The sequence below is a fragment of the Neopelma chrysocephalum genome, unplaced genomic scaffold (assembly GCF_003984885.1).
Source record: "Neopelma chrysocephalum unplaced genomic scaffold, ASM398488v2 Primary Assembly neopelma1_68, whole genome shotgun sequence".
Taxonomy (NCBI): Eukaryota; Metazoa; Chordata; class Aves; order Passeriformes; family Pipridae; genus Neopelma; species Neopelma chrysocephalum.
The window spans coordinates 8,728,095-8,741,439 of NW_020897727.1; the positions used below are offsets into that span (position 1 = coordinate 8,728,095).

The 13,345-nt window shown below is 40.1% G+C and overlaps 1 protein-coding gene across 2 annotated transcripts in view; it reads right to left on the reverse strand.

The window, feature by feature from the left end:
• The window catches only part of CDH13 (cadherin 13), a 451,056-nt gene that overhangs the window by 222,906 nt on the left and 214,805 nt on the right, over window positions 1-13,345 (reverse strand). For both annotated transcript variants that reach the window (XM_027685001.1, XM_027685000.1), the window contains exon 5: window positions 10,752-10,904. In XM_027685001.1, the coding sequence (XP_027540802.1) occupies window positions 10,752-10,904 (153 nt within the window). The remainder of the gene's footprint in view (window positions 1-10,751; window positions 10,905-13,345) is intronic.

The following is a 13,345-nucleotide window of genomic DNA, read 5'->3' on the forward strand; positions in this document are numbered from 1 at the left end:
TTTGGTAATTGCTACTAATCTAAGAGTTTGATTTACAAACAGAAAAAAAAAGTGTTATTGAAAACAGTTTTTATTCTTAATGCAAACCTTTGTCAAAAGCCTGTAATCTGACTGCTACACTTTGGTCGAATGACTTGAAGCCTTTTCTAAGAGATACAATTTTGCCTTTAATTGCAATTTTCATTCAGAATCCAACTAATCAATTCACTAATCCCACTGCTAGAATTTAGGAGACAACTTGCTTTTGGTATATCAGCCCTGGCAGATCAGCCAGGAATTGACATGGGAAATTATTTATACTCTTGCCCCTCCAAGTTCAAAGCACGTGGCAGAGGCAGCAAAGCACAGGATTGATCAAAGCTCCCGGGAAAGAAGTGGAGGGAAATGAAATGCGTGTCCTCAAACACCTCCATCCCTTTCAAGCATCCCTTTAATAAATGCATTGCACAAATCAATGGCAAACAGGTCTAAAACAGGAACTGAAGATCCGGATCATTAGATGGCTCAGGGACCTTAAAATTAATAGGGACTGTTAATTTGGCAATTGAAAACCTGACAAAGCGCAGTGTGCTTTTCAAATTAACACATGGTTAATGTAGCCAAGGGTACAGATGCAGCTGCAGTGTCCCACTCCTGTGGTGCCATGGCTGTGTTCTGCAGAGCTGAGTGACAAGTGACACCTCTGGAGAACCAGTTTGCTGGGTCTTACAGCCCATAAGCATCAGACTGTGTCCAGTTCTGGGTCCCTCAGTTCAGGAAGGATATTGAGGTCCTGGAGCAGGTCCAGAGGAGAGCAACGAGGCTGGTGAAGGGACTGGAGCACAAGTCCTATGAGGAGAGGCTGAGGGAGCTGGGGCTGTTCAGCCTGGAAAAGAGGAGGCTCAGGGGAGACCTCCTCACTCTCTGCAACTCCCTGAAGGGAGGGGGGAGCCAGGTGGGGGTTGGTCTCTTTTCCCAGGCAACTCTCAGCAAGACAAGAGGGCTCAGGGTCTTAAGCTGTGCCAGGGGAGGTTTAGGTTGGATATTAGGAAGAATTTCTTTACAGAGAGGGTAATCAGGCATTGGAATGGGCTGTCCAGGGAAGTGGTGGATTCTCCGTCCCTGGAGGTTTTTAAGATGAGACTGGATGTGGCATCAGTGCCATGGGCTGGGAACCACAGCGGGGTTGGATCAAGGGTTGGACTTGATGATCTCGGAGGTCCCTTCCAACCCAGCTGATTCTATGATTCTGTGATTCTATGACTGTGCTTTAATTTGTTGTTTCGTGTACAGCAGATCCACAATTCCCAAAGATCAGAGGCACTGGGTATATCCTGAAGAGCACAGAGCAGATGTGCACATCCCAAGATCTGAACTTAGGAACACCTCAGGCCCAGCAAGTACCAAAATTGCTGGGTTTTCTCCAAGTCTCTGCTGGAAACCTTAATTTTTTTCACCAAGACAAAGGATTGCAACCCTCTCTGAGGAAAAACTCCAGTTGCTGGGAATAAGGCCTTCAGAATCCCAATGCTGTTGAATGAAACTCATCTTCTTGGTGTCCATGGGGGATAACTGATCACAGGGAAACCAGAAGCTCATATAAAATGGCAAGAGAGGAGGGTATTCTACCATATGTTTTCTTTCCTCTTTAGAGGGGTAAACATAAGATACAATGAAGTTTCACAGCATTTAGAAAATATATGTTATTTTTAGAACGATTTCTTTACCTGTTTTCCAGCCTCTCCACTAGGTTTTCTTAGCAGCAAGGGAAAAATAGAAGTTTTTTATAGGTTGTTTCAGACAACAAGAAAAATTGGTGGTTTAAAACTGTCATAGTTTTCCTCCCTCTTAGTAATTCCTAAATAGTAAACCATAATCTTGTTATTTAATTCTATTAAATCTTCTAAATCTGACGGAAATATAACAGCAGTACATTGCTTTATTTGTTCCCATCCACAAATACAATCTGTATATGAATACAGATCACCTGGGTATTATGGATACATAATGCACTTAAGAGATATCTACAACAGCAGGGCCTTAAATAGATAATAGGTATTTTCCATGCATTGCATTCAGATATCTGAATTACCAGTGTGTAAAACAAATATTAAGAACAATGTCAAGAGCAGAGGTTGGGGAGAATTCTGCAAAGATGAACCAGCTCTGGTTTGCAAATTTAAACTGCAAACACAACTGCAGAGCAGGGTACACCATATCACATTTGTTAACAGCAAAAACTAGCAGAAATATCTTGTATTTCTCCAAGCTTATATTTCTCCGTGCATATAACCAGTTCAAGGAGAGGTTTCTGGCTCCACAGCACCTTGTGCAATATTTTACCCTTCTTTCCCACTCAGAAGCCTTCAGTCCCAACTGGAACGTTTGATGTTCTGTATTTTAGAGCTGCACTTCAGGAGAGTTTGAAGCAGAACATTTACCAGCCCTGGCTCCTGGTGCCAGCAGACTAACAAATCTAGACAAAATGTTTTGAAGATGATAGAAATGCTCTCAGAGAAGAAATGTCCCTATGGGGAAACCTCAAAGGAACAGGATTCCATTAATGTGTCTGTCCTTGCAAACTTTCAGTCACACACCTGCACAAAATAAGTGTTGTCTCTACCTACTGAGACCTGTTCTGTACTCTGCAGAAAAACTGAAAAACCCCTCAAAAGAAGAAGATCCATCACGTGAGTCTAAACATATGGTGTTTTACATGAACTGAGATGAGCAAATTATCTGTTGAAAATTCCTAAACTGAAGTCACATCTCTCATTAATGAGCTACTAAAAAAAAATAAATCAATACATTCACATAAATACAGCTTAATTTTAAGGAATTTGTCTAATTAAGAAATAATTAGTAATGACCTGAGTAAACCAGGACAAATACAGCAAGACTTTTATCATTTACATGCTAATAAAATGATGCCAAGTAAAATTTCCATATTAGAAGTCTCTTCACACGGTGCTCTCTAAATATTTATAACTTCAGTCCTCTAAACCTCTCACTCATTTGCTCTTATGCACCCACAGTTCCAAGATCAACAAGTAGCCATGGAAATCAAGGTCTTTCCAGCAATTAGAACATTAAGATTCTGATTTTTTACCAAATATGTAAATAAGAGAGATTTTTTTCTGTATTAGGAGGAACAAGATAAATGGAAATTTGAACAACCAAACTTCAAAAATGTCTGTTACATTCTGAATGTTGATAATGGACTAGGAAAAGATCAAAATAGCAAAATAGCAAGGCCAGACCTTCAAGACTTTGACTTGAGCCACAGGACAAATCAAAATACCCACTGCAACATATTTGCACACTTAACAAAGAATCAAGAAGCTCAGAGCTCGTGCACTTATTCAGAAAAGCAAACAAAAATAGACACCTAATAAGAGGTGAACCAGGACCATTCATAAAGACCAGATTAATAGTTCCTGCTCGACCTATGGTTAGTTTGCAAAATGCCAACACATCAAAATGGGTTCAAGAAAAGTTTATGAGCAGAAAAAAATTTCCAAACAAAGTCTGACTTGCACCAACCAGAAAAAGAGATGTTCCCATTTTTCCTGTAAACCCTTAAAATGCAATCATGCACATCTGAGTACAGAGCACCCCAAAACATGGGGAAAAATTGCACAGAACTTGGGTCCACAAAGTAACAGGTAGGATAGACTCGAGCTGTGGGAGTTCACTTGGTCTTTCCCTCCCCTCCACTCAGACCTGCCCTGCCCTTCCTAGAGAGGCTCAATCCAACAGCAATCCCTGGGAACTGCTGCCATGTCCATCCCCACACACAGCTGGGAGAATTCCCAAGGATTGCAAGGCAAGACTCCTTCCTTTCCCTGCAGGAACACACGAGGGCTGGGGAAAGGGCAAAATGTCTCCTAGATATTGATGTTGCATCTGGACCAGTGAACCCTCAGCAAGATATTCCAAGGGCTGCAATAACACAGACAAGGAAAAGAAACAAATAAACTGATCGTGGTAAAGAGTGAAGTATCACCATGACATTTAATTGCCTCATAATACAATTAATATGCACTAATAAAAGTGGTTTCACAGGCTATTAACATAATATGACAAAAAACGTTATTAGTCTCCTCTTGTCTTACTGAACACATCATTATTCTTTCCAGGAGTGGGGTTTTATTAGAAAATAATAATAATTAAAAAAAAATACAAACAAACAAACCAAACTAAACAGCCACGAAACCAAATTTTGTGCCATTTGCTACTGTGTCAGTAAACTCAAGTTTTTCTTTCGTTCTTACTGCTGTGTATTCCCACTCCCCACTCTTCACTAAGAAATCCTAATTTCGCCTGGTGTTTGGAGTCTGTGTTATTGTCAGGATGGAAATCCCAGCCCACTGCCTTGTCCTGACAGTTATAGGTTATAAACAAACCTTTCTGATTTTTCCCTTGAACAAAACCTCTCTCTCTTCCTCCTCCAAATGACACAACGGTGCTGTTGAACAGCAGGAACGTCAAAGCCACGCAAGCAGTCAGAACTGAGAGCAAAGCAAATGCCCTCCAACAAAACTAACTGTTGACTTTTGCATGTTTTCCACATAAATGATATGAGGATGCTACTGGCTTCTGAAAGGAATCACGGTGCCCTGCTGATATCTCATAACATTAAGATGTATTGAATAACATACAGTATGAATTGAATAGACTATTTCCAGTCAAAATGGTAAATTGGAGAGTTTATATACAATATTTTATTCCCTCAAGGCAAAATGGGAGAATATACATAAGAATAACATGAATTTTAACTTCATTTCCTGTCAGGTTTTCTTTTTATCCCAGAAACCAACCTTTGGAGAAAGAGAGATATTTCCAGTAGTTGGAAATTCCATTTATATCCCGGCTGTGCAAGCAATTATTTAAATTGTAATTTTAAGAAATGGGACTCCACTTAAAATTGATATGCTCCCAAGTTAGATTTATGCACTCAGTTATGGTGATCACCTTGGGTTTGACCTTGGGAAACAATCAATGGTAGAAAGTTCCCATGAATTCAGGAGTGTGGTCACACAGATCTCAGTGAAGGATCTGGACCTTTCCTTCTGCTGGGTTTGTTTCTGCTTCCAGGTTTGACGGTGTTTGATCTGTTAATACTCAATCTTTTAGTTTCATAATGGGAGAAAAAAAATTAAAAATATTATGTTTAAGAAACAATAGCTGGTTTTCTCCAGTTTGTGACACCCCTGTGTCTAAATCTTGTCAGCTTCTCACTGAAAAGTTCATGTAGAGGTAACTAAATTGCAAGTAATGCTGCCAGAAAATACTAATAGCTCTTTGAGTCAGTGTTCATTCCTCTCTCTGTAGTCAAAATATAAAATTAATTCAAAACAGCCCTCTCTGAATTTACCTGGTACCCTACCATGTCAACACATTAAAGAACATATATGTAAACACAGCAGGATAAAGAAAAAACACACATCTCATGCCCTCTCTGCACATACATGTGGAACATAAAATACAGAGATCTTTTTCTCTGCATCTTATATAAATAAATAATTTTCTGCCTCATTAATAATTAGATTTTATAGCTCCAAGAGAACTCTTTTTTGTTGTTGTTTTTTGGTGATACTTTCTTTTCCCCTCACTAAGTAGTCAGGATTCCTCCTTGAAACTTTGCACTCTGCCATCACTGCAAGGTTTTTTGGTGGAACAGATGCAATTTGAGAGCACCAGTATTTTAACAGGTTTGCTCTGTGTATTAATGATGCAATTAAAGCACATTTTACTAAAATTTACATCCCTACAAGACCAAATCCCTCCTCCCATGAAAGAGTGCCTTCATTTTTGGGGATATTAGTGGGACATGACTGAGGTCTGACATTCCCCATCAGGTTTCAGCTCAGGACAGAGCAGATCCCTGACACTTCAGGCCAACCTGCCAGGGCAGAAAACCAAGATTAAACTACATTTCAGACCAGCCTTGAAGTCAGAGGCAAACCTGTGGTTTTCCTTGTGAAAGGGCAGCATGTTTGTGTGCTGTCCACAGATCTCCACCCTGCCCATTGCATGGATTCAGTATCAGGGTATGATAAATCATTCTGGAAAGGATGTGGCTGCACTAAACCAGGTTCACACACAAGACAAATTCGTTCTTCTGCACACAATAAATTACAGCTGTTCCCTTCAGGGGCTTGGCTGCAGCAACACTTTCTGGATCTGCAAAAATGCATTAAAGCACTTACAAATCTTGCTCACAAAACACTCCTCAGCACCTGACCAAGCTCGTTTTCCTCCTCACCGTGAAGCATTTCCATTATTTGTTGCAAATTCAACACAGAAATAGAGTCCATTAGGACTGCAGCACCCCCTCAGTGTCTGGCTCAGTCACGTGTACCCCGAAGTGAGGCAGCTCACACTGAGAGCTGGTGGCTGTTGATGGCTCTGAAATCTCTGGTCTCATCTCAACCTACTTGTCATCCAATTTACAGAAACAATACCACACAGAACTACAGACTCCCAATTTGCTTTTTCAGTCCTGTTAACATAAGTTTTCTAAATATCTCAGTCTGTCACCACCAGTTGCAAGGCATCCTTTAACAGAAGTGTGCTCTGTTGGTATAAAAAAAGCTGAGAGCTGATTTCACACCTCTGCTTGTTAAGTATTTTCTAAAGCAAATAAAGCTCTTTACTTAAAAAATAATTAAAACTAACTCTTCATTAGCAGTTCAAATTGCCTAGGTAAATTTGGTCACAGCTCTAATTTGCACACTTTCACTGAACAGTTTTATCAAGCTGCTTCCTTTCATTGCTTGCAGAGGATCACTTTGGGATTATTTCTCTTCCACACATATTTACACTTGGCAAGCAGTTATGAAAAAGCCAATCAACAATGGCAACACCCTTTAAAACCTTGAGATTGGAACCTCCCAGTGGCACTTAAGAGGTTACAGAACTGGGTTTGTCCTGTACTCAAGGAATGCCCAACCCAAAATCTCATGCACCTCAGCAAAAACTCAATGAAATATTGTTCCCAATTCTTCTGTACCTACAAACTTTGAGTAAAGAACACGTAGTTTAACTCAGCAACTTTGTCACCTTGGTCATGGTAATCCATCTATGCAACTCTTCCTCCTTTTACCTGCATGAAAGCATTCTGCCTACATTATCCAGGTAAATGTGAGGGTTTGAAAATGAGCTCAGGCGTTTAATTAACAGATTACCCCATAATCACTGGTTTTCAGACCTCTGCTTTCACTGACCCTCTATTTGACCCTTTGTTTCCCAATTCAGTGGTGTTTTATCAACACTGAACACAAGCAGCCTTCCAGCTTCACTGGAATCCTTTAGCCCTGTTATCACAGCTCTTTATACAAGCACTTGATTTATTTTGCTCAAAGACAGAACTGAAAAGTCACTAATATTTCTTCCCTGCTGGAATCAGGAAGGACTGTGGGTCTGAAGTGAACTCTGAATTGCACAGATTATTGGCAGCTTTTGGGTGGTGTGTGCCTCCTTGATTTGGACTAGAAAATCCATCCTAAGTCTCCCCACCAGGTCCCTTCATCTACTTTTACACATCTGCACTTTTCAATAGGAAATAAATAAATTATTCGCCATTGTCTGAAATTTCTGAGTAGTCTTATTTATTCAAATTTTGAGAGAAAACCAAATATGCTTGAGAGCACATTTGTACAACTGAACACCTTTTGCTCCCACTAAATAGGGGCTCTAGGCTACCTCTTATCTCCCCAGCCCAGAAGCAATTCAATAACGTGCCCACAGTCTGCTTAAGCCCCTTCTTCAGAGCATCATTTGGTGGTTTTGTCAACAGGCTGCAGCGAGCCCCAAAGCAAAACCATTCAATGTAAATCCCCTGGTGTACTCTGACCCAGAGAATTCCTATCAGGATGCTCTTTATCAAACCCCTTCAGAAAGAAAAATGAGTTCCTACACACTTTCCTAAAACAGGCTGGCACAACATTGTCCCTGCATCCTCCTGCTCTTCTTCAGAAACAGCTCTCACTTAAAACTGAGGCTGACTGACATTCTCTGACCTTTAAGAAGACAAACCACAAAATTACAGGGAAGAACACACTGGGAGCATCTCCCTTTTTCCTCTGGTAAACAGGATTGCATTAGCATAGTTCCATACACACGAGAGAAAAGATTACTAATGGTTACATTTCACCCTGGTGGCATTTGGAGCTTTGCTGTCTCACCCTGGCACAGGTTCGTTTTCTCAGTAGAAACCATCACATTTTCAAATTTGCAGATGATTAAGTTAGAACTGCTTTGGCAATTAATCCCCCCAACATTAATATTTTGGTGAAATTTCACTTACTTGTCCATTTTTGATCAATTTAACTGGATTCCTAAAAAATAAACTTATAAACCAATTGCAGAAATAAGTCTATTTCAGGGGGATGTCATTAATACAAGCTGCCTTATATTCCTCTTGCCAGCTTGAGTTTCTTTTGCTAAAAAACAAATTTTAAACTCCTCTGAAAACACAGTTGTCGTGCAAATGGGCAGCACCAAAGAGATGGCAGGCCCTGACCCTCAGACAGAATTTTTCATTCTATTTCAAAATATTTTCCAGCTTTTACTAGAAATAAAACACTTGCAGAAAGAAGGGATTAACTCAGACAATCATCTGTGTGGAATCCAGTTCCCCTCTAATTTAATAGTTTTTCTCTAGTAATGAATACACAAAAAACTCCTACAAGTTTTTCAACATTCCTTCAGGAGAAAGAGGGCAGAAAAAAAATCCACAGAATTTCAAACATTCAAAGAAAAAAACAAATTTTTGCAATCCATTAAATATTCTTAGCTAATGTAAAACATTTTGAGGTGGTCAAACCTGCAAAGTTTTATGAAATACTGTGATCACCAAAGCTCTGTTTTGTGCCTTATTAACATTTTTAAATTCTCACCCCTTGAGTACATATGCATTAACATAGGGAGTAAATCAGTGCCCAGGCACAGCATCCCTCTGTGTAGAAGGATTCAAACAGATTTCATCCTTTTATAGTATTTATAAAATACTTTTTATATGATATATTATTTTATATTATAATCATCACTGATTATACACTTGATAGTACGATGACTTGTAAAGAACTTGTATTTTTTCACGGTGATCTATTCTTTCCTTGTTTGCCTTCTGCTTTGATACTTCTCTCAGAACATCAATACTGGGCAGGGAGAAGCTCAAACAAAACCACAAAACACTTTCTGAGAGAAAGTTAAGGACTTTTCAGGTTATTCATCTTTCAGAGTACCAAGGAAATCAGGGAGAAAATCCTGCTGTCTCCCTGACACATCTTCATTGGAAAACAATGGGCTGGACTCAAAGACAGAGTCATCAAGCCGAGGGTTCTCCTGCAGAACTTTTCAACTCGGTTTTGCTCCACAGGGTGCTGGGAGCCCGCAGAGCAGAGGCTGTGGAGCAGCTTAGGAACACTCCAGCCTGTCAGGCTGCACATCCACATTGCTCTGGATAATCTGCTACAACACACTATTTGTGCATAACTTACATGGCTTCAAAAAGGGTCCTCCAGGGAAAAGGTTTTGTCTTAATTTAGGTGTATCTTTTGCCAGATCAGATAGCAGGGCCGTTTGCATTTTGATGTGTTGAGTTGAAAAGTCTACTCTGGCTTTCCAGCACAAAAATATTCAAGGTTTCTACCAAACACATTAAGGTGGGAAGCTACTGATAAACTAAGAAACAGCTGGTAAATGAAGACAAGGCACAGTGTTAAAAAGAGAAACTGCAGTGTTTTCCCTGCAAGAAGGACGTCAGCATCTCCCATAAACCCCGTGTGAGCGGTTAACACACATTTCACTGCAGACCCAGAGAAGAAGTGGATGTTTAAGTGTTGAAAACCAACATATGGTAAATTTTAGCAGTGCTGTTTGGGGAAGGATGACTAGTCATCTGACTGGCAAAGTTTCCCAGAGGAGGAGGGACAGCACTGAGAGTACAAGTATCGATCAGAGCTCGGCAGAACTCAGCAGAGGTCAGGGACAGCAGCCAGGGCTGTCCCCAGAGCCAGTGCCCCACCAGGGGCTTCCTGCTGCCAGAGGCATTGGAGATCAGTTCCCCAGGCTGTGACACAATTCCAGGTGGAATTCTGCTGCTCCTCTGCATCCAGGTGGCCAGACACAGTTTATCTGACTGCACATTTCCAGAGCAAGATAGAGAACATGAACTGGCAGAGCCTCTGTTCACAGTATGCATTTCAGGACAGTGTGGAGCAGTAATTTTGCAGATCTCAGAGCTCATTTGTTAGAGATTCAATGGAGAGAAACACGGCATTTATTGACAAGGAAAGGTGATGTACATCTGACAGAAATATCTGCTAACATTTTCATACTATCAGAATCTCCTTTATCTCTATTAAAGATATCCATTACTAAAAGTGGAGTTCCATAGTACATTCCATTGACTGTTTGACAATAATGAAGTATAACTCTGTAGTACCATAGTGGCAACTTTCCCAAAATATGTCCTTTTGTCCAAACAAAATTTCACATTCACAAATCAAATGCACAATGTTCAGACAGCATTTCTGCTAAAGATAAACGGCAGAAGTTCCATTCAGAAAGCAGAGGAGGGTTTCAGCTGCATGTAAAAATAAACCCATTTACCACTTCCAAAAGGACAAATGTTTCTTCTGGAAGTTTTCTAGGACAGTAGCTGCAATTCAGTCCTCAATTTAACTGCACATCTTTCAAGAGCAAACACAAAAAACACACACCATGGACACAGAGGCAGAGATGTTATTGCTGTGAGCACTCACCTCATAATTGGCAATGGCTTCTCTGTCGAGGGTTCGGGTCACAGACACATCCCCAGTGATCTCATTGATCCTAAAAATCCCTTTTGGGTCTTGATCCACTCCCTTCCCAGAGAGTCGAAACTTTGCTCCCTCTGTGCCTTCACTTCTGATGACCTGCATGGCAGAAAACAGGGAACAGGCCATATTAGAACATCTTTGAAAATCATTCTAAAACCACTGCAGTAATTTCAGTCTTTTACCTAATGCTGAGGTGTATTCCCTGACAATAAAATGTAACTATAAAATAGGATTTCAATCATGCAGAAGACACTGTGCAGTTCTTGTGCTAAATCCTGCAAAGGCTACTCATGTCCTTAGCCAGTTCCTATGTTATCTTTAGTGTCTTCTATTTAACTACTTAAAGTTTCTACTATTCCATCACTGCTGTGGTCACCCTGTGTCTAGAATTTAATGTTTTATTTAATGTTATTTTTTTTAGTCAAATAGATAAAAACAGCACAACCTTACAAAAAAAAATAAAAGGAAAAAGAAAAGAAAGGAGACATATTGTACTGATTGTCATGGAACACACTTATTTCACAACAACCTTTACCATACCAGAGAGCCATCACACAAGATTTTCCAATTAGTCCGTCCTTTTTATTAACCATTGTGAAGACACTACAAAACAGACTATTTTCAGGTTATTTTTTCCCCCCTCTACTCCTTTCTACACTCTTCCTTTCCCAGGATTTTAAATTAAGGGAAAAAAAACTCCACACGAAAATATCTGAGTATCCTGCCCAGAACTCTGCTTAGTCACACAGCTGGAATTAGTCCACTTCCCAAATTTGTACATATGGATAGTACACACAACTCCTTGTTACTATCACCTAAAAATCCCTAAAAATCCGATTTCAAGTCAGCCTCACGTTAGTGACAGCACCATTTACAAACTTCCACAGCCACACAATGTTGGTTATAAGCTCCACGCTTTACAAGTTTGTGTTTGTACATCAGAATCTGAAGGATTAGCAATTAATCTTGCCCTTCAAGGCTGACTATTTTGCCAACTCGTTCCTTCCCGCTGCTGTTTCATGTTCTTTTGTTTTCCAGCAATTTCACATCACTAATATTTCTGCAGAAACGTTAAATCAAAAATTTATATGCTGGTCTGAATCACAGCTCAGGAAAAGGAAGGGAAAAAGTCGCCTTAGAAGTCTGGCCCTGCTCCAATTTGGAGATAATAAATATGCAGGTTGTTTAATAACGTCCCCGAGGAAATAAATGTTTGCTGCCCTATTGCTGTGGGTTCAGCAACACTGGTTTGCAGATTACTGGGCAGTGAGATTTTGACTTAACTCCATAATCATTATTCCTTTATTTTAATTGAGAAAAAAAATTGCCACAAGTTATGAAATAGGAAATCAGCATTTTCAGAGATAAAGTTTCCATTCGCAAACCCTTTGGGGATGGGAGAAATTTCAAAGTAAAAACCTGCTTCACTTTTTTTTTTTCATTCCTCTTTCCAACGCTCAGAAACGCTAATGGAAGAAATTTCCTTGTGTATTTTTGAGGGTGGGATGCCAAACCAACACTGCAGGTGACAAAAGGGCAAAGTCACTTTGTGATTCCTGGTTTTGTGATGAGATGGAAACCTAATGTCTCCTACTGAAAAGCTGCCTGCTGGTCAGTCTGGTATTTTTTACATAAAGCCTAAAAACATCTGTTTTTCTCAACATAAAGCTGTGCTCGAGATTTTGCAGTGCCATGATCATCGCTCACTTTTTTAGGAAAAAGATGAATTGATGTCTGAGACTTATTCCAAGCCAAGTGCACCTTCCCAGGAACAGTGGTTTGAAAGGCCTGAAATCAGCCCCAGGCCAGCACAAAAATCGAACTTAGAGATGTTTCCACTACAGTCATTTCCACCAGAGCCATCAGATATTACCTGTTTATGACAAATTTAAGATGCAGTATAGGCACAATGCCCCAGTTCTAAGAAGCCACAGAAATAAAGCAGAACAAATGTTGAGCACTGCAAGGGAATTTATCAAAAATCTGCCAGACAGAAAGGCAGAAGTAGAATAAGAAAGAATAAGAATAAGAAAGAATAAGAATGGTCCCTGAAAACCTGACTGGAAGGAAAATTTCTTCTCAACTTCAAATCTAGCAAAGATCTTAACCTTGAATCTGATTGCATGACATCCCAACGTGGTGCCTGAAAGATTTGTACTCCTTGGAGCTCTGACACATCCCATATCTCAACCCCACCAATATACAGGAACAACAGAGTTCCCAGCCAGCAGAGTTGTTCTTGATGTGCCCACTCAGCTTTTTTAAAGCTTCAGGGATCTGTCACATTCAGGGTGCAACTCTGTGCAGACCTTTCTCTTTTATCTGTGCCTTATACGTGTCTGTGCATCCAGTTATTGCACAGCACCTCGTGCTCGATGTTTTATCACAGCCCCGGCGCTGCTCCGTGTGCCACGGCATCGCTGTCATCTCACAAAAAGTAATTTTCAGATTCTTAAAACCGCTTAATTAGCCACAAGAGGGAGCTGCAAACTCCCAGGAATACAAGGGAGAACATTAACATCTCCTAATTAAGATGC